The 22,774-nt window shown below is 30.5% G+C and overlaps 3 protein-coding genes across 3 annotated transcripts in view; 2 read left to right on the top strand and 1 right to left on the bottom strand.

The window, feature by feature from the left end:
* Positions 1-5,385, top strand: part of LOC141460502 (uncharacterized) — a 99,460-nt gene extending 94,075 nt beyond the window's left edge. The window contains exons 2-3 of the mRNA XM_074140566.1: positions 4,342-4,506; positions 4,945-5,385. Of these exons, the coding sequence (XP_073996667.1) occupies positions 4,342-4,506; positions 4,945-5,354 (575 nt within the window). The 3' untranslated portion in view covers positions 5,355-5,385. The remainder of the gene's footprint in view (positions 1-4,341; positions 4,507-4,944) is intronic.
* Positions 1-18,999, bottom strand: part of LOC141460497 (coiled-coil domain-containing protein 174) — a 117,538-nt gene extending 98,539 nt beyond the window's left edge. The window contains exons 1-4 of the mRNA XM_074140542.1: positions 18,840-18,999; positions 14,241-14,428; positions 13,901-14,146; positions 11,127-11,407 (exon numbers count right to left, since the gene is read on the bottom strand). Of these exons, the coding sequence (XP_073996643.1) occupies positions 11,127-11,407; positions 13,901-14,146; positions 14,241-14,428; positions 18,840-18,878 (754 nt within the window). The 5' untranslated portion in view covers positions 18,879-18,999. The remainder of the gene's footprint in view (positions 1-11,126; positions 11,408-13,900; positions 14,147-14,240; positions 14,429-18,839) is intronic.
* Positions 19,000-19,246: 247 nt separating this feature from the next.
* Alg2 (alpha-1,3/1,6-mannosyltransferase Alg2) lies at positions 19,247-21,240 on the top strand. The gene has a single exon (XM_074140552.1). The coding sequence runs from the start codon at positions 19,438-19,440 to the stop codon at positions 20,656-20,658; it is 1,221 nt and encodes a 406-aa protein (XP_073996653.1). The 5' UTR covers positions 19,247-19,437; the 3' UTR covers positions 20,659-21,240.
* The last annotated feature ends 1,534 nt before the right edge of the window (positions 21,241-22,774 follow it).

The following is a 22,774-nucleotide window of genomic DNA, read 5'->3' as shown; positions in this document are numbered from 1 at the left end:
TAAAAATCGTAAGTTTATGTTCATTAGTATGTATGATTGTTTTTAAAGTAGTAGTCAAGCATTAATAATAATATGTAATAATTAATCTGGGCAAATATTTGCATTAAAATGTTTCTCTCTCTCTTTCCTCAACTACATTCTTAATGTAGCATATACGAGTATGTAATATGAAGTATTAAGACAGCCAATAATTTATTAAAGTATTTTACTATAATTACTCAATTAAAAGGACTACAGTAAATTAAAATAGAGAAATCAATAATTATTGAATAATTTACTTGTTATTAACTGTGTGTTATTTTTGCTCTCAAATACTTTTGTTAGACGAATTGAAGATTCAAATATTGTTTTAATTCCGTGATTCATATTTCAACAGTAACCAACACTAACATTGTTACTAAAACATTGCAATTTATACCAGTTATACATCAAACTTTTCCCTACAATTCAGTAAAGAATTCATTTAAATTTGAACAATAGGAAGAGAGATACAACGGTTTGAAAACCTCGAAAATTTAACCTTCTATATTTCAATAACTATTATTACTAAAATATTGCAATTTATACTAGTTGAATAGCTAACTGTTCTCTACAATTCGGTAAAGAATTTAAATCTGAACAATAGTAGGAGAGATACAACGGTTTGAAATTTGTACGATTTGAAAACCACCAAAATTTAACCTACATCTAATTACTTATTATAACTAGAACATTGCAATTTATACCAGTTATACAGCAAACTTTTCCCTACAATTCAGTAAAGAATTCATTTAAATTTGAACAATAGGAAGAGAGATACAACGGTTTGAAAACCTCGAAAATTTAACCTTCTATATTTCAATAACTATTATTACTAAAATATTGCAATTTATACTAGTTGAATAGCTAACTGTTCTCTACAATTCGGTAAAGAATTTAAATCTGAACAATAGTAGGAGAGATACAACGGTTTGAAATTTGTACGATTTGAAAACCACCAAAATTTAACCTACATCTAATTACTTATTATAACTAGAACATTGCAATTTATACCAGTTATACAGCAAACTTTTCCCTACAATTCAGTAAAGAATTCATTTAAATTTGAACAATAGGAAGAGAGATACAACGGTTTGAAAACCTCGAAAATTTAACCTTCTATATTTCAATAACTATTATTACTAAAATATTGCAATTTATACTAGTTGAATAGCTAACTGTTCTCTACAATTCGGTAAAGAATTTAAATCTGAACAATAGTAGGAGAGATACAACGGTTTGAAATTTGTACGATTTGAAAACCACCAAAATTTAACCTACATCTAATTACTTATTATAACTAGAACATTGCAATTTATACCAGTTACAGAGCAGACTATTCTCTACTCTTAAAGATGTACAGGGTGGAGACTACCAAAAGGTTAATCTACATAAAATTCCGAATCGAAAGACACCTTATTCATGAAAGCGTTTGGTGACTTTAGGCGCAACTTTGTGTAGTAACAAGAAGATCCCCAACAACAAGAACATTTTCTGAAAAAGCAGTTTTTTCCAATTTTTTTGTAACTTTTTTCTCGAAATCTATTACAACTGGGTTGTTACAAAAAAATTACAGTTATGAAGGAGGATTTTTTTTCTATATTATAAAGAAAATTTGGGGTTTTTATCTTTTACAGAAGCAGAGAAAAAAATTGTCAAAGTTGGATGTTTTTCAATATTACGCTATTTCGTGCAGTTCTTGACGATTAACCCTTATACAACTGTCCTACCGGACAGTTTTAATCACAACCTCATAAATAAACAAGAATCCAAAAACTCACTTGCAAAACTTTGATTGCTTCACTTATTCATTAAAGGATATAAAAGAACATGGAAATAAATGTACACAATGATTTTGTTTTAATATATGAGCCGTACACCGCACAAATCGATTAACTCCACTTTTTGAAATATCTTAAATTTAAGTGTCAAAGCACTTGGTCAATTATAGCTTTTTATATCTATATAGATATATATAATAAATATCCCAAGTAATAAAAATTAAAATTATTAAACGACCAAAAACTTTTTGGCCAATAATAGTGACTAATTTATTTCAGAAGCCATTTTGATTAACTCCATGCTCTAATGTAATTTTGCTCTAAATGTAATCAAATTTAGTAGCAGACGCTTTATGATAACGATAAATTTATTAGAATTTAAATTATAAACGTTATTTTAAAAAACGATGTACATTATTTCATCGCATTTCTTCACTTATTGTTTTAAGGAGTTAATCGAGTTGGGCAGTGAATGGCTTACATATGTATAATAATTTTCATCAGTATTTTCATTTCCCATAATAAAATGATGGTTTTGTTTTCGATCGTTGTTGATAGATTTTCGCTGGGAATAAATTAGACAGTTATATCGACGTTTCTGAAAATCTATTTCCTTCTTTAGAGAATTACCAAATTTGTACTGTTATAAGGTCAACTTCATCATCAGAACTCTTCTAATCATCGAAAAGTAAAAATAAGAAATACTTAAAGTAAAAGATAACTTAGAAGCGCTTCTTAAGATATATGTAAAGACACGATGGTAAAATGTATTATCACCCTCTCTTTTAGGAAGAATCGGTAAAAGAAAATAACTACGTCGGACGGATATGTATATGATGGAAAACAGAGCCAAGAGCATACAGGAACATGAGCGAAGAGCTCCTACGAGCTGTTATCGTCCTAATAACATCTTATCTTATATTATAATAACTATATGTACACATATTATGCACTTACGTAAATTTTGTTCCATAACTATTGCCCAACAATTAGTTTGAGCGTTAAAACAACTGCACTCTAAGTCCCCAAAGATTGAACACTGAACAAACAAGCTAGATTATTTTAATATAATTTTATGTATACAGGGTGTCCCAAGCTATTTGGATAACGACTTTTTCTCGGAAACTAAGATAGCTAGAAAAAAAACTAAAAAATACGTGTTCTCTTAGTTTTTTGTTAGAAATCCAAATTTACTTTGTAAATTTTTTTCGGTGCTTCCAGAAGCGAGATACAGGCACCAACTTCATTTTTTCAAATGGGAAGGTGCGGTTTTTATTTCAGAAATAGATTCCTCTATTTTTTTTAAGAAAAATTTACTTGAACGGTTTTTTTCTGTGAGCGATATTTTAGAAGTTATGAATGAAAACATGATTCTTATAAGAAATGTCAAAATGATAATATTATAACAGTTTTTTGATAGAATAGGAAGAAAAGTATTATTTTATTATAAATTTTACTCCTCATTAATATTACAGATCATGCTCGAACTGGCCTCCACCATTAGAGATGCATAGACATGCTCTTTCCTGCCAATTGCCTCTTACTGCCAAAGAAATAGATTCGGCTTTAACCGAGTTACAGGCATCTATTATTCTCTGCTTTAGTTCATCTACAGATGCAATCCCGGCTTGATTCTGATGCACCTAGATTTAGAAATGCTTTTAGGCAAACATGTCGATATAACATGCCCATCAAATTGCCCACCGAGATATCTCTTTACATGCCTGATGGTGTTATATCGACACGGGGGACGATTCGGTGACACCTCTCTCACCGGACTTGACACCTATGGACTATTTCCTTTGGGGATACCTGAAAAACAAGGTGATTATTCATAACTTATTTCTTTCTTTCCTTATTTCTGCTTATCTAAAAGCATTTCTAAATCTAGGTGCATCAGAATCAAGCCGGGATTGCATCTGTAGATGAACTAAAGCAGAGAATAATAGATGCCTGTAACTCGGTTAAAGCCGAATCTATTTCTTTGGCAGTAAGGGACAATTGGCAGGAAAGAGCATGTCTATGCATCTCTAATTGTAGAGGCCATTTCGAGCATGAATTAATGAGGAGTAAAATTTATAATAAAATAGTACTTTTCTTCTTATGTAATCAAAAAACAGTTAAAATATTATCATTTTGACGTCAATTACAAGAATCATGTTTTCATTCATAACTTCTAAAATATCGCTCACAGAAAAAAACAGTTCAAGTAAATTTTTCTTTCAAAAAATAGAGGAATCTATTGCTGAAATAAAAACCGCACCTTCCCATTTGAAAAAATGAAGTTGGTGCCTGTATCTCGCTTCTGGAAGCACCGAAAAAAGTTACAAAGTAAATTTGGATTTCTAACAAAAAACTAAGGGAACACGTATTTTTTAGTTTTTTTCTAGCTATTTTAGTTTCCGAGAAAAAGTCGTTATCCATATAGCTTGGGACACCCTGTATATATTATAATAGAATTCAATAATTCGGCATTAAAAATAAAGAAAATTCAACGTAGAATTTAATCGAAAATAAAATTTTTCTTTTTGAATGATTACAGTAGTACTAGGAGTGCAACAGTGTTACGTTTGTGTTGGTGGAGAAGGATCGCTAGAAGTTGATCATCAGTTCCCAAAGGAGCACTTACCGCCCTGCCAGAGGGGAGTTCAACCACCACCAAAAACCTGCCCGCCCAGATACAAAGGATGTCTTACACAATTCAAAGGTTGGCACTATCACTATTTCTATTAAATTCACAATATCAATTTCCTTCAATGTCAATTGCAAGTTGATTGCGCTCGTAAAATGAATACAAAAGATTGGCAATATTCTACATTCCTTTGTAATCTATTTGTCAAAATTATGTCTTTTGAATTAAGTTACAATGCAAAAGAAATGCAGTTATATAAAAGATTTCAAATTTAAATTTTGATTAAAATAATATTTTGAGTTTTCTGTAAGGAAACAGTTATTAGAAAATTATCTGTATATATATGTATGTATGTGTGTGGTGATGCCACAATAGACCCTCTGATTCGCAGTGTTATAAGCTTTCTGGCCAATCTTCATAGATTATATATGCGTTTGTGTTTGAGGTCAAGAAGCTAAATCTTTAAACTTTTAATTTATTTTAGATACCTAATTTATTTTTTAATTTATACAGGTGATCAGATAACGCGAATGTGCGGAGAATTAGATCTAACAGCATGTCAGGAGGCGAACAATGTTGTGTATTGCTATTGCGGAGGGCAGCTATGCAATTTAGAAGATCGACCGCCAAGTTCTGATGGTACATACAGTAATGGCGAAGGAGGTGGTGGCGGCGATGGACATGGAGAAGATAGAGGTGGTGGAAATGGCGGAACAACTGACGACGAGGATCTGACCGATGGAAGCGGTGTGGGAGACATGACAATGGTCATAGCGAGTACAGAACTGCATTTCAAACCAGCGCCTGTATCAACGTTAAAGCCACCAGCAGATCCTAGTAGAGCACATCCTAATCAAAGTTTAACATATATACAATTGGCAATCACAACAGTCGTTGCTTTCTGTTTAAGAGCTATACTCTAATCTCTATTTACAAAATAAAAACCATATATAATAAATCTACACCTAATATTGGACCAAATATGTGCCAATCACAGAAATAAACCATCAATGCACCAATAATATCCCTTAAAATAAATGCATTCGCCGTTAGATACAGCAATCCCTCTTCGTTCAGCAATTCTTGTATGTTAAAGAATGTATGCTGTTTGATTAAACGAAAAATGGGGCAAAAATGAAAATAATTGTTGTTGTAAACCCAATTTTTTACTTCTAAACAAATGGAGATACAAGAAACTATAAAAAAAATCTAAAGGTTGCGCGAAAAAATTTACTTTGTACGAAGTATTAATATAACATGTTCAACGTTATTATTAATACAATAAATTTAGATGTGATAAAGTGAAACAGTATTTCAACAAGAAATAAATCTACTCGTAAATGGCATATTCGCTTGTAAATAGGAATATCCAAATAGATGTAAATGTCTTCGTGATTTTTTAAAATATTACCAGTTCCTGGGTTAGTAAATTTAATTATAAATTAAAAATAAATTATAAAATTATTTAAAAAACTTGTAGTTTAAAAATTGATTATTGGGTAGGTCAATTACTGTTGTAAAAATAATTGTTTTAATCTGAGAGACCCAACGCATTAATTAGTATTTTTTTAAAGGACTTCTTAATTTGACCTACCAAAGCATATGGATTTAGTAATTTTTACAAAATAGTTTACTTAACAAGTTCCTTCTCTTATATTTACATAATATAGATTAATTAAATTTAAGTTTAATATTAATAATGTATGATTTTGTAGAAGAGCTGAAAGTGTGTAAACTATGATAATTATTTAATTTGAAAGTTTGAAAAACATTAGAAATCAGTAAATTGCAGATAATAAATCAATCTCCAAACCTAAGTTCCCCCCCCCCCACGACTTAATAAAATAAACAATAGTATAAATAGAAACGATTGTATTAATTAGACTAATAGAGTTAATGTTCAGACCAGTAATCTAAATATGTAAAGTAGTAAAAGAAAAATATATGTATAATAGACTAAAATAAAACTACTTCCAAAACCACAGGAAAATACCTGTAATATATTATAAATATTTTTGTAATTTAAGTTCATTTCAGCTAGTTTCATTTAAGCTTCATTAATTATCATGTATCATCGACTTTAATAGACAGAATCTCTGATATTTTCTGGACAGTTTAATGAGAAACACTTTATATTAAGGGTTATAGCAGCATTAGCTTTCACTGGATTTTCTGAATCAACAGGTCCTCGTATTATTTTCATTTTTGCTTTAAATTTTTTTTTGGTTGAAAAAGGTTCAGGCAAAAACTTTATGTTACATAAGAAAATTGGATTTCCTAGTTTTTATTGCTACTAAATCTCGGATATGTTTTTGTTATTCTCAAAATGTTGCAGGCAGTATCCAAATTATTGCGTTGATCATTTAGTTACCGATTCAAAATTTACTCCCATAATCTTCTGCAACTACGTCATTATAATTAACCATTGGCTTTTCTTAGCAGGGAATTCGCCTGCACTCATCTTCTCTATATCCGCACAGCTCATGCGCTTATTCTTTTCATAGCTCATACAATAAGTAATCTTTTTACAAGCGCGATATTTCTTTGCGATTATCGGTTTTTTGCTTATTAATTGGACTTTTATTTTACGAATAGTTCTTTTAAAACAAACATAATTTTGGCCTATCATAACTGTCGAAGTTTCTAAGGCCTTCTAGAGGTTGCCGGTGCTTAATGATTGAAATTAAATAAAGGCCTTCAGCAGTTTAATTCCCTTTAGCTATTAACACAAAAATTGCTCAGTTTATTTCAGGATTTAAATAAACTATGAATGAATCTTACTATTTGTTTTAAATATTATTCATAAGAACTATATGTTGATTGCAGATTTATTGATAGTTGTAAAACTAAGTAGAAATAGCATAAACCGCTTTCACACTAAAAACATTTGAGAACAGCTGTTATTTATCAAACCTTGGGTTTATTCAAACCTGACTTTTAATTTGTAAAAATTTAATCTGGATTTACACCAAACATCTTTTCTGGAAAATCCGATTTTAATGTTATAAAATTTTTGGTTCATTATGAATTACAAACAATAACCTTTTAATTTAAGTGTCTTAAATTAACAATATCAGGATTAAAATTTTATAATAATCTGAATCAAACAAAAACAGATAACATAAACAGAAATCAATGTATTAATGTATTTCCAACTAGTATAGGTCATAACAAAAGAATGATTAGCATCTAATCCAAGTCTTTCAGTTACATTTTGTTTTAGCCTTTAACATAATTTAACACAATTTATTAATTTGTGCAGTTAGTGTAGCAAAATGATTATTTTATATTGTAGAAGACAATACATTCCAATTATAATGAACATTGGATAAATGTACAGATTTACGGTTATTACTTTCAGAATTTATCAATATCTGTAGAAAAGTTTAAAAAAATTATTCATTTTTTTTTTACCGCATATTTCATGAGTACAAAATAAGTTTTTTAATATTTCAAAAATATTAAACAAAATAAAATTTAAAGTACTAGTCATACCTCACAATCATTCTATAAAAAGTAATTATTGACGGTAAAATTAAAACTGTTCAGTGAATGACTTTTTTTGTTATAGTAATATAAAATATTATTTATTTGTTATTAATTTGTCATGACGATTATAAAATAAATTAATAAGATGATCCCCTTTATCACCCTCTCTTCTTTCTAGGTAACTGGAAAGTATCAACATTTATTTTATAATCAGAAAAATACGTAAGTACAACGTAACTGTTTCAGAAAGCGTATGAGGTATTTATTAGATCTATTAGAGTGATCAAACCAAAAACATGAAAAAACTCACGCTGGCTCCTCAACGCACATACCGACAGTAAGGCCCTTTAACTCACTCTCCTCCCCCCAACACACATACACTATAACCATTTACGTTTTTGTAAAAGTACGTTTTCACCTTAAAAGGATAAATACTGTCAACTCATGGAACCTCTACAGATCTTTTAGGAAGCAAAGGATTTGATTAGAGCCATTCACTTCCAACCAACTGCCATTCAGAACAGCCTTTACCTGAAAATGTTTATCAATTACGCTCATTTTTAGGAAAGTAATAATATCGTACCTTTTTATAAAAAAAAATCTACGAAAAAAGTGCTTGCTAAAAACAAAAGAACGTACCCTGGAAGTAAACAACATCTCACGGTAACTTAATTGAAACCCTAAAGTCCACTCTTGCCAGCTTGGATACGCTTGCATATTAAGATCCAGGCTTGATATTAATATTAACTACGGACGCAAGTAACATCTTGAATGGTACGGCGCTTGTACATAAATTGAGGACTTTGAGAAGCCTATTGCGTTCGCATCCCCATACATAGACAAATGCTGAAAAGAAATAATCCACATTGGATAAATAAGCCGGACGTTGAGAGAATAGTAGAACAGGCAGTAATTATACAGAAACCTAACCGAGACATATACATGAGGAAGTAATCATTCGGAGAGGAAGAGTTTTGAGTGGCAAAAGAAGTTGCTGATGGTTACTACCTAGGGATCATAGAAAAGAAGTGAGGTGAACTCTCTTATAAAACCAACCTGGAAGATGGAAGAACCGTTGCGGTGTGTCACGAGACAACTTCTTAGCCAGATACTTTCCTGAGACATTCACCTATGAGAGGAGGAAGGTATTGTATTTACTACCTAGTTATTATTTCATTTATTAAAACAAAACCATATTGTGCTAAAATATTCATTAGATATTCTAAAGGTAATTTGATCACTATCCAATGGGTGATGTGGACGGAGGCGTTGAGCTAACATAATCTACTAAAAACTTAATATTAATAATTAAATCCAGGGATAGTATCACAATACATTAAGCTTTATGGCGCGTCCCTAACCGCTAGGCTGTTGTGGCACCTGATTCATTATAACAATAAATTATTATAAGAGGGAAACGAACTACTTGTCTTAATTTCTATATTTCTGTTTATTTCTAAGAAGAAGAAGTTTGAAAAATTTTAGGTATAATTTCAGACAGGTATTCATAAAAGAATAAAAAAAAAGTGAGATCAACATTTAACTTAATCCAACATAAGACGAAAAAATATTCAGACTAATGAAGAATCTAATCTGATCGCATGGCTGTGGTACGAATGAGAAATAATAATATTTTAACAATAAAGAGAGTTATTATATTTGTTTACAATTTGCAAAAGTTAGAAAGTACTTGAATATACCACACACTAATAATGGCTGTCGAGGTAAGTGAAAATAATGCAGTAAAATTTATGGATTAAATTTTCAGATATTCAATGAAATGTGCGTTAATTAGGCAAGTTTTTGGAATCAATTTAAAATAATTCTTACAAGTGGTAAACTAAGCAGTAAAGACAAATTCCAGAACCTCTTCCGAGCATCTAACAATCAATGAAACCAAAAAATTGGTTAAAAGTCACCAACCTACCCTGAAAATTACTAACTCATAACGGATTTTCTGTCAAGGTTTGCTATAAAAGAATATAATAAAGAGCATGATACTAGATATTTATGCAATGTGATCATAAAGATGATATTACTAATAATAATTGACTTAATAAGAAGTATTAATTGTTGATATTACTTAATCCCACACGGGTAAATGAGTTACGCAATTTTGGTACACATTTATAGTAAAACGTAATTATTTTATTGTTTGTATTGTATTTGATAATGATAATACATATATCGAACAGATTTTTTGTTAGTGTTGAAAAACAATAATATATGTACCTGAAGGTAAAACGCGCATTTTCATTTAAACCTCCTAACACTCATAACGTAGGCTATTTACTATTAATGAAATTTATTTTTATCATTAAAAGTGATTAGGTTATTAGGAGAATTAGATACATTGGGAATTAGAAACCCCACAAATATTAAGAAATACATAAGGTTATAAGGAGAGGTTGAACGTAATATAAAGAAAAAAGAAGCATAGTTACCAAGTATTTGGAATTTTAAAAAATTGTGCAGTTTTAGATAGTAAAAGAATTACTAGGCGGTAGAAAGTCTACAAAGCTAGAAGAATATGATAACGTACGAGTCTAGCATGGTCAGTCCTTCTGAGTAGACCCAAAACTATTGAACTATATCTTCTTTTTCATTGTATCAGTGAAGAGCGTCCCTAAGAAAGAAAATATTTGCCAAAAATATTTGTTCATTTTAAATTTGGCCCATATTTAGCCGCTCCTTCTAATAAGTTTGTGAGATATATTTTTGTTTATTAGTGAGAAGTAAATTATTCAACGTATTTATATTATTATTTTTTTTGGAAATATTCACTAATTTAATCCATTGTTTTCATAAGTTTGTTTAAATTGTTTAAAGTTACTTCATGGTTTACAACTTCCTCTTTAATTTCACATTATTATCCGGACACTGCAAAAGTATAAACAAAGCTGCTGCGTACATTTAATACAACTAAAATAAAGCAACCCCTCCCCCCTTCCAAAGAAAAGCCTGAAATATGTAATGTAAAAAAATGAATTGAATATTTCACCAAACTTCGCAAATTGGAGAAATTGGACTTAGAAATCAATATACAATAATTTGAAAAAAAAAGTGAATAATTGACAAAATATGGTAACATACCAAATCACTCCCGCGTTATTATTTAGCCCTGCATTTCTTAAATTATGGGAAGTAATAATAATAAAATAAGCGCAATAACAAAAAAAATTTAAAATAATAACTAAGTAACTTACCATCAAAAAGCACATCTTCGTAATGAATGTCTTGCTTGCTTGCGAGATTCTTTTCTTGTTCTTCCCATTTTTGCCTCATTTCTTCCAAATGCATATCTCTTGATAATAATTCCTTTTCCACAGTTAAATCGACGCTTTCTTTGTTATTTTCTGCAGTTTGTTTCAATTCATTCTTTTCCACATTCAGCTGTACTGCTAGGCTTTTATCACGATCTTTCATCAATGTTAAATCTGAACGATGGCACGTTCTTGTTCTTCCCAAGCAATCCACATATTCAATCCTTAAAAAAAATAAATAAAATAAAATTATAAGTTGGAGAAATATTAGTTACTCAGTTTGCTGGGTAGATGCAACTTAGGTTGGTATTTGGAACTGAACAGCAAATAAATATTTAATTAATAAACCTGCTTCGGAATTCAGTGACTCCTGAATAAAATCGACTAACGACTTTTACTTCTTTAACCAGCAGTCGGGAGTTCTCTACTGCCTTAATGCAAATTTAAAGGGTCAGTAACATCAGTGCATTTTTATCAATGGTTTCATTTTTCTAACTCAAGAAATTCATTTGAAAATATGGTACTTTTGCTTAGATAAATAACTCTACTTAAAAATTATCTCTGAAATTCTGAGGGAAGGGATTTCGAGAGTACATTGTCCGGAGGGAGACAGTGCTCTAAAAAAAAGCTCCGGAAGCAAATAACCTCAGATGTTGTCGCGTCTTAAATTGAAAAAAAAATAAATTAAATAAACAGATACTTTGACCAGAATCAATTAACTCGATATTCCCACAATGCTGCCAAAAGCGTATCTTCTTTTTGTCCATCAATCATATTTGTTAAATATAATTATATTTAACTTCAATCTTAATTTACTTGGTTTACTACCGTGACTGTGCAATCAGAGGCCACTTTCAATCTAATATTCTGTTAAAGTTCCTAAGTACATTAGAAATTTTAAGATCCTGAAAGAGCACATTCCGCTAACGCCAAGAATCTACCTTGGTCTGTAAACCATCTATACAGTAGCACTGCAGACCATTCCAGTTATTGCAGCTTTCCCTACAATAACTACAAGAACTACTGCATTCAGCTTCTTAGAACCCTTTAGTCAGCAATGCTTACTTTTACTAAAATCTTAGCTTTTAGAAGAATCGTTGTCCATCTAGATCTGATAAAGTTAGTACAAAACAACGTTCTTGGATTCACACTCAATTCGAGCTTATTTTGTCAAGACTTTAACCAACAAATAGTTTCAAATATTACGAAGAGGGGTTTCCGTGCTTAGCTAGAAGCATTTACCTTAACCATATTATATCGTATCTGAAACTGTACTATTTCTGCCCAGAGTTTGCTTAGGCAACCTGTAGCCTCTTTCAGAATGCAGCCGTAGGAAGGAAAAACTTTCTCAAATTTCAAGTGAACACAAATACCATGTGTTCAAAATGCCTACTTCGAAATGACTCTAGTTATGACAATTTGCAAAAGGCTGTGCCAGTTAGAATGTCTCTCACTCCCAGGATGTATACTTCTGTCCCTTTTATTATTACTATATTTGTATATTTTTTTTTTGTCAGTAATCCTCAAACAAACCGCTTTTAAATATTAATCATGATCAACAAATTCTATTTATATTAATGTTTGCAATTATCAAAATTTAATTTGACCTTTTTAGTTTTTTTTTTTTAATCATAATACGTTCCTTTTCACAATATTGTCTTCCTAATTCGTTTTCTTAACAACAACTGAAGGAAGTTGTATATGACAACTCTCGCCAATTTTTTCAATTTATGTAAAGATGTAACTTATAAACAAGATGTTTTAAAATAATTATACTTACTATTTATACATTAATAATCAATACCAATTAATGTCTTCCTTAATTTCTAACTTAACGTTAAGTATTGGGCTCACCATATAACGAACGAAGAGGGGAATAGGGCCCTTAAAGGAGAGCCTAAAAAAACAAAATAGGCAACAGAACTTCCAGGAAAGAAAGGGTAACGAACGTAAACATTGATATGCAACTATTGAAAATTTGATTATCGCAGGGCTGGATAATATCACTGATTCTATCGTCACATATTTTTTGAATCCCTGTCCATCCATCCTCTAAATTTGATTAATCAGTTTGGTGTAGAGAATTGGACTTCAACTAAGTTTCCGTCCCATAATGTACTTGTTGACTAAAAATACAAAAAAATATGCGTACTACGACGGAAAGTAAAGGTTAGAAAGTAAAAAAAAAACTATTGGGTACAAAAAAGGCCTTAGTTTATGAACATTTAATCAGAATATGACAGGGAAAGTCACAAAGGATGTTTACAATTAGCGAGTAGAAAGTAAGTAAAGTAAAGTAAAGTAATCGCCAATTTTTTAGGCGGGGCTTAACGTCCATCTACCAATTAGGTGTCGTGGACGGAGGCGACTAGCAAACATACTTTACTGTAAATTTCTTTTATTAACCATTAAAATAAAATCCAAGGCCTAAAGACCGGGAATCGAACCCAGTACCACAATACATATAAGCTTCGCAGGTTTCGCCTCTAACCGCTCGGCTAACGTGGCGCCCGAGTAGAAAGAAGAAGAAGTATGGCAGGATAGTGTAGAGTAGAGCTGGATTAGTTATGCCATTTTAGAAGATTAGCAAGAAAACAGGCCAAATCGAGAGAAATATTTAAGTCAAAGAAACTACTGTAAAATGGAATCCAAAAACTATGATGTTAAAAATCACGATTAAAGGTAAACTTTATGTCTTACAGAAGTCTGATTCTTACCATTCTTCATCTTCTAAATCAAAATCTTCCACGGGATCATCTGACGCATCTGTAGTCTTTTGTGCAGTTTCATTATGAGTATCAGCAAAAACAGTTGTCGGTACTTCAACATCTGCTTGTACAGGTGACGAAAGTTCGGATGTTTTTCGTCCAAAATCCACCAAATAATGTGATTTTCCATCTTTGGAAACCAATTCTCCTTTCTGATATTTATCATAAATTGAAGCTTTAATTTCAAGGACTTCTCTGTTGATGTTTATAAAATAAAAATTTAACATGAAAAAACTAGTCAGAAAATTAATTTAAAAAAAAAAAATACAAATAACACTAAATCATTCACCTTGATTTTTTTAACAAATCAACTTCCTCCTCCGTTAATGCGATATCTTTCTCATTTCTTTGATCTACACCAGGATTGGCCTTAATTTCTTTTTTAGGTTTAGGTGGTAATTTAGTATAAGATGCTTGCTCTTTTACTTTCTGTATTTCCTCCTGCTTTCGAGAAAGTTCTGCCTTTAAGCTTATAAGCTAAAACAAAACTTAGTTGTTTATATTTAATTAATCGATTTTTGGAAAATTAAAAAATAATAAAACGAAGTTAAAAAGTGGTCTTTAATTTTAATTATATTGTAACAGCTATCCAAATTAAAGAAGTAGCACGCGATTTCCCGAATTTACAATTGAAAGAATGAAATTATAAGGTTTTATCTTTAATATAAATTCTTTGTAAAACCTAAAAGAAATGTAAAGTAAGCAAATTAAAACCTGATAGGGTCAACAATGGATTCGGAACATCAAACAATTATCGATGAACTGTTTTTCAAAAAGATTGGTTTTAGATTTTCATTTATTCAAATCAGAACTTGATTTATCAGTTTGGAGAAGAAAATTTGACTTAAAAAAAAAAAATCAACTAAATTCTCCCACGGTCACACACTAAACTTCTGACTGACCCACTTGTTGAACTGTCACATGATGATTTTTTACTGAAGAAAATATATTTTCCATCCGTATAAAGAGTATGATAGTAATAATTATATTTTTTATGTCAATTCAAATATATTAAAATCCTCCACTTTTCAATATCTGAGATTTGATATTTTTTAAAATAAAAACAATGCAGCTTCAGGTTCACTGTAGGGTCCCAGTTTATAGAAAATAGTAGAGTAATGTATACTTTATTAAATAAAAAACACTCCAAATCCAAAACATAATGGGTTTTGAGACATCTTAAAATAACTAATATCTCAATTATATAAATATTTAAAGTGGTACTCAACAGAACATACAGTTAAAAATTTGCTACTTATAATAATACAAGGATTTTCTAGCATTATATAATCTCTGAATTTAAAAGTTTACTCTTAACATTTTCTCCAATATATTTTGTTGGATTCTATTCAATAACGGTAGAAGGTAACACATTTTAGAAAATTAATTCTCATTGGAAAATAACTTTTAAAAAAAAGTAGCTTAAGAGGAAAAAATTAAGTACAATGAAATAAAATTTATTCACAGGATTTAAAACATCCAAAAGAATTTAAATTATAAAATTACAATGAGCAATCTATATTTAATAATTGTACGTTCGATATCAGAAATTACTTGACATATACAAGTGATTTATTATAAAATTAATAAAGCTTAATGCCTGAAATTTTTACAATTCAATCAGTAAAGAATTAAATAAAGAAATTATAACTAAATTAATAATTATAAAATAAATTATTACAGTGATAACTACTTTAATTACTTGTTTAAACAAAACATACAATTCTATCATTTTTCTCCATATTAGTAAAACTAATATTTAGGATAAATGAAGTAATCATTTCAAGAATTATTTTTTCTTCTAATTAAACTTGTAAAGAAATTGACTCGTCGTCATCAGAGATTCCTAACAATTACTTAGTACGAACTATACACTGTGTTATTAAGAAATTCGGTCTATCATATCACTTCCACAAATCAATAAAATTAAAACTTTTTAATGCTAGAATTTTCTGCGTTACTTGTCTCACTTTATACATCATGTTGGAAATATAACAGAACATGTTAAGAATTGGCAAATAGAAAACATAAATTTCTACTTAGAAAGAAAAATTTATTCTCTATTTGAACTATCTATAAAAGCACTAGTTAGTATCAACAAACTCACCGAAATAAGAAAAACTGAGTCTCAACCAACCACGCACAACTCTTCTCAAAATGCGACTAGCAAAACCTAACCATAAATAACATCCAGAAACTTGTAACCTTATTACCAACTACACATATTTAGGAATATATTTCCCATCCCATTATATTAGACTCGTAATGATAGCAACGGGCCAAAGTTACGTGAAGTTAGCACTCACTAAATTTAAGTACCTAGGAGCGCATCTAAGTGAGAATGGGTGTGCAGATGAGGAGATTAAGAAAACACCGGGTACCGTAGGTAGGGCTTTTTAGCATGGTCAGGAAGGGCTTCCTCAGTAGCAGAAAAGTTTCAAAGAATACGAAGCTGTCGGTCTGTAGGTCGACATTTCTCCCCATATTCACATACTCATCGGTGACTGGACAATGTCTAAGGTACAGAACAGTAAAATACAGGCAACTGAGATAAGGTATTTGAGAAGGTAGAGAGAAAGACCAGAAGCGAAAAGATTCGTAACGCTACAATAAGAACCAGCTTTAATGCATATTTAGTAGAAAATTAGAACAGAAAAGGCCACGCTGGTTCGGGCACATTCAACGGATGGAGAGTGCCAAATAATGCACAAGTGGAACGTCGGAGGAGAAGAGGTAGTCTGCGATGCAGGTGGAAAGGAGGGAAGGAGGCGTGCGAGAAAAGAGAAATTGAGTGGAACGGCAGGAGAGCTTTGGCAGAGGGGAGGTGGAGAAAGAATTACAAGAAGAAGGGAGTATCACACCTCTAAGGCGGTAGAAGAGGCGAACTATTATGATGCTGGAGAAGATAGCAGTTTGAGACACTTCTATACGTTCAAGCTAGGTATTATTCAGATTGGATGGTAGTCTAAGTTAATAATTAATAATTGATACTTTAAAAAATTACTAAACCCTAATAAAAAGCCAAAGTTAATGGCAATAAAAACAAGATTTACGAGCTAACAGAAAAAAATTGGATTTGGAAACAAGATAGTGAAGAAAATAAAGTCCAATGTTACTTTTTCTATTAATTTCTTTTAACAAATTTATTCATTTTTAATATTACCAATCTCACTTAATTTTTTACTCTTTAAAGACTTCTTAAATAAATCCATATCCATACTAACACATAAAAGGTGATTTCCAAACACGATGGATAAATTGAAGTTGAAAATCTCAGCAACATAACACTTCTGGAAAATTGCTTCAAGAATTTTCTTTCGCCATGTAGCAAATCTAGAACATTTGAGCAAAACCGGAGATTTTATCTAAAATTAGGGTTTAAGGAATTAAATTTCACTACATAAGTAAGAGTTCGTATCAAACCTTTTACTAAAAAAAAAAGCCAACTTTAAACAAAATATGTTCATTTCAGTAAATTTAACTGATTTAATAATTGTCTAAGCCTAGTGCTCATTTCCATTAAATGAAATTTTAACATTAAGTCAAAAAAACATATTTTAAAATGAAATCTTAAAAATTCTATTACCGAATTAAAAATGCTTCCCATCTAAATTACATTTTTTCATAAATAAACATTAATTTTATGTCTTCCTTAACTATTTTCTTAAAAATAGAGTTAGAGTGCCCTCCAATTTTGCGGAGTTTATTTGCACATCGTCAGTGCCAAAGCTCCTTAGAGGAAACTGTCCGTCAAATCTCAAGTAACTTTCCTTAACAGACGCTTATGAGGACAACACGTGCCTGACTATTTGAACTATTGAAAAAAAATAAGATATTTTTCATAACGAATGATAGTAGCTCATCATGTAGCCAGATACAAATTTTCCAGTATTTGTAAATAAACCTGTTGATAGAGGTTGATACCTTCAGGAAGTGCAGGAAGAAAACAGATCCTATTTTATTTGATAACGGATATGAACTAACTTTCTTTCTGATTTGTCAGAAATTAATTTCCTTTATTTTTGGGTATATTTTAGGAATTCAAGTTCTAACTAAATCCAAATTTTCTAAAAGACCCAAAAATTTGCGAACACACTTTGTAGATATTAAAATTTTTGGCATCATAAACCAACGATAATAGATCGATCGTAGTTTTAAATGACAATCTAGCTAAATGAAACCTTTCCCCTATAAACAGAAGAAATAGTTGGGCGCATAAGAAGAAAGGTGCCTAAGAAAAACGACTTAAAAATGTAAGTTCATGTATTTGTAGATAGTACTGCTAGCTTTAAAAGAGAATCAAGTTTTATTTTATTTTCCAATTTTCTTTAAAATATAATCTGGCTAAAAGAAACTTTATCTGCCCACAAAAGAAATAAGTTGGCACAGAAGTCCCTGAAAAACGCCATAATACAGCAAGTCCAATATTTGTAGATATTCCACAACTGATAGCCCACGGTATGGCAACACAATAACTGCAATGAGTGAACAGCACAGGGGCCAAATTTTTGTTAGCCACTCTATACTTAAACAGTAAAAAAAAAATACAGTAAATCAAATTCATTTGGATAATTTGATTGAAATCAAATTCTTGAAGCATTGCATTTGCTAATTTTCGGGTGATTGAAATTTTAGATCAATAGCTTGTATTATTCGAACCTTTTAATAAGATTACAAAATAAGATTTTCCATGAGTACCACTTTAAAATATTAAATAACATACAAACTTTATTTTAATGGTATTTAATGACTGATATTCTTTGTCTCTTCTTTGATTAGAAAATGCTTTTTAGCATTAACAAAAAAATGGAGTAGATAGATGGCAGCTATTCTTTCTGAAGTAGTTTTAAGCTCTAAAAAGAAGTAATAATTTCATTGTGATACTTACTGATGATCTGCTGATATCAATTAATTTCCCTGAGCGCATGTTACTTCAAAAATAAGAATTTTAACACTTTTAACAGGCATTAACTCTGAAGGTAACATTAGGTTACTTACAAAACCAAACATCATACAAATGCAGAAATGGAGCAATTTGCATCTACATAACCCATCGAAACCGTTAATGTAAATCGAAAGGATTGCGAAAATGAGTTAAAAAAAAATAGCGGGACTATCTCATTCAATTAATACTATCTAAAACGTTATTAAATTGAAAGTGATTTGAATTCCTAGCTGAAATCTTTGGTTAATCAAAAGAAAGATCTTAATAGCTTTACAAATAAACCTTGACTACTTCTCGAATTTTAAAATCGATTAACAATATTTCACAACAACCTTCTTAAGGTTATCGGGCTACGTATAAATTAGCTACATGCATTTGTAATGTGCAATGTGTGTCAGGCTAGTGCGTTATAATTTTAAATACAATTGAAATATCTGACATTAAACAAGTTCTCGTGTAATAACTTCACTATTTTCTTATGTGTGCACGTGCAGTACTTGACAGTAAGATTTATTTTGTTATACCTTAGACTAACGCTATCATGTCATCCAAGAATATTGTATTTCTGCATCCAGATCTTGGTGTTGGAGGTGCTGAGAGATTAGTAGTAGATGCAGCTATGGCATTAAAAGGAGAAGGATATAATGTTAGTTTCGTTACTTCGTATCATAATAGAGATCACTGTTTTGAAGAAACCAAAAACGGTGATCTAAAAGTAACAGTTGTTGGCAAGTGGATTCCAAGGAATATATTGGGACGATTTTTTGCTTTATGCGCTTATTTAAAGATGATTTATTGTGCTTTTTATATAATATTTTTTGAAAAACCAGATTTAGTTTTTTGTGATTTAATATCTGTGTGCATTCCAATTCTACACTTGAACGTTAAGAATGTAGTGTACTATTGTCATTTTCCAGATCAGTTGCTTTCTAAAAAAGGAGGTTTTTTTAAGCAGATATACAGATTACCTTTAAATTGGCTGGAAGAAAAAACTATTTGCAGTGCTGATAAAGTGTACGTTAACAGCGAGTTTACGAAGGAAGTGTATATTGCCACGTTTACATCTTCACGAAAGGAACCTACTGTTCTTTACCCATCTATTAATACAAAATCATTTGATAACGTAATAGGATTTGAAGATTTGTTGCCTTCAAAATTAAGCAGTGATAAATTTCTATTCATTTCTATTAATAGGTATGAGAGAAAGAAACATATTGAATTAGCAATAAATGCCTTAGCTCGCTTGAAGAAGCGATTAACGACAGATGAATGGGACAAAATTATTTTAGTAGTAGCAGGAGGATATGATCCAAGAGTGCAAGAAAATTTAGAGTATTTTGTTGAACTAAACAATCTCGTTTCCACATTTCACTTAGAGGAAAAAGTCTTATTTTTAAGATCTCCGTCAGATATCGATAAAATTAAACTCTTAAAAAGATGTAATTGCTTGATATACACTCCACCCAACGAACATTTTGGTATTGTTCCATTGGAAGCTATGTATTGTGCAAAGCCTGTAATTGCTTGTAATAGTGGAGGCCCCACGGAAACCATCATCAATGAAAGCACTGGACTTTTATGCCATTTCGATGTAGAAGAATTTTCAAACGCTATGTCAAGATTTATATTGGATAAAAATATAGCAAACAAGATGGGTAGGGAAGGTTGTGAGAGATTTAAAGAGAAATTTTCTTTTGAAGCATTCGCTTATCAACTTAGTGCCGACGTGAAAACACTGCTGACACCTATCAAAAGAAATTAAAGCAGTATAATAAAATGTTTATATTGAATTTTTCTCTTTTTCAATGAACTGCATTATCAGTGAGAGAAAAAGTTACTCTTATTATGTGCCGTTTTTCAAAACTAAAGATTATAATAATTTAGTTTTAAAAGTTTCAGAACCCAATTTTTATAGTAAGTCTTATTATCCGGAAGAGCAATTGACAATCCTCATAAGTAGAAAATATAAGTCAACTGATTTAACCATAATATATTTTTATAAACAATTACTTTTCTGCCACACCTTTGTTTGATGAATCAGTTATTACACTAGAATTAGTTAGTACACTTGAATGAAGAATAAAATGCATTGCTTGAAAGTTGTTACAATATTTTTCTTATGGTAAAAGAAATATATATACATATTTTTAAATATGAAATTGAAGATAAAAGGAAGGAATTAGCGTAGTAGTAAGTATGTGTAGTGCACAAGAATTCCTTCATCGAAATCCTGGGTTCGAATTCAGATGCCTATTCTTCGGCATGCATTATTTTAAATACAATTTATTTATTTTCTCTTGTATTCGTATTAATTTTTTTTAATAAAACACTATTATTTTAAATACGTTATTCTTTTAATGTTCTCATTATATTCATATGGTGAAAAACTACCTCATTTTGAGGTGTAAAAAACACTACAATTTAAAGTTCACTGCGTATAAAACAATCACAATAAAATACCAATAATTAAACTAGAAAATCAAAGAAATATTACACTTTTTTAAATATCCTTCTCAGAGCAGAAATCACAGAATAAATCAATTATTCTAACAAGTTTTTTTTCCAACACTATTTCATTAGTAAACGGGTGTGATTTCAAATTTCACATGATAAGATTTATCTTTTTCTTAGAGACATGAAAGCATGTTTTTTTTAATAAAATTATTTTAATAACTTTCTCATTGAAGTTCTGAACTTGCCATTCGTTATAAATCAGACTCGTAAAAAATATAGAAAAATAATTTATTTTTAATTCAACAGATAAATACTTTCTGTTTGATCCAACTTTTTTAGTAGAGGGATGGTACTGCTAGAAGTGTATTTATGAAGCGTTAAATATTTTTTCAATGCAGGCCGTAATTTTTATCGAAGAGATTCGTTTCCATCGACAAACAGCCTTTTAAGTATTCAGTTTAGATTTAGTTTACTGCTTTTCTTTCTGTCTCATCTCGGAATGATATTTTCGTTTGGTTTCTATGGTTTTTTCTTGCCATGTACTTCGTTAGTCCCCAATCAGATAAAATGTGTTCTGTTCAAAATAGTTATTTTCTGCATGTCTGTTGTTTTCAAGTTAAACTTCATTAATCTGAAGACATTCACCTCCTGAAAGAAGTCGTAATTAATTCTTTTTCTGCGGCATACTGAAAGGAACATACAAAATTAAAAATTTTGAAAACTCCTCCAACGCCTGCTAAGTACTAACAATCAAATCTCTACGTCTTCTTTCTGTCCTGCATTCTGCAAACTCTTTGTCACTAATTGTTGATTTCACTATTTCGCAATGTCCTCTTTTTTTTCAAGTTAGAGTGTCCTGTTTTTCGGAGATTTTTTGCACATCATTAGTGAAGCCAATCTGCATAAAATACACAAGTATTTTGATCTTACCTCAACTATTTTTTTTTATCGTTCTTCTATTTGAAATATAATATAATTCTATTTACTCCTAACATTGTAATTCTAAACCAAATTTTTTGAATAGCCTTTTTCTGCATCTCCCCTTACCTCTTGCATCCTCTTTAAATTTTTGGTGCCCCCTACTGGCCGGCTCTCTTCTTAAAGTAGCTCTTCGTTTTGTTTGGTTCGGATGTCTTTCGATTTCTTCTTCTTTATGTCAACCATCAAGTGCTTTTTTTTATTATTTCCTTTTTTTTATAATTCTCTCGTATAAAAAGAGAATAAAAAAGTAAAGAGCTCCTCATAACTACTACAGTGGTCACTCTCTTCACGCTTGCATGACACAGAGAGATCTTAACTGTCAGTTAACAATAATTTCTTTACATTTTATTTGATATTTTTGGTAAGGTTAAATATTATATTTTCAACCCTATCTTCTGAGGAATGAAGGACTAACTTTTTTTTTCTTAGTACAAAGTATTTAC

Source organism: Rhodnius prolixus, unplaced genomic scaffold, assembly GCF_049639745.1.
Source record: "Rhodnius prolixus isolate KJV_2025 unplaced genomic scaffold, Rpr scaffold_1, whole genome shotgun sequence".
Classification (NCBI taxonomy): Eukaryota; Metazoa; Arthropoda; class Insecta; order Hemiptera; family Reduviidae; genus Rhodnius; species Rhodnius prolixus.
This window is presented reverse-complemented; position numbering and strand designations above follow the sequence as displayed.

Coding starts and splice junctions, on each gene's coding strand:
- Alg2 (XM_074140552.1), top strand. CDS start 19,438: ATGTCATCCAAGAATATTGTATTTCTGCATCCAGATCTTGGTGTTGGA.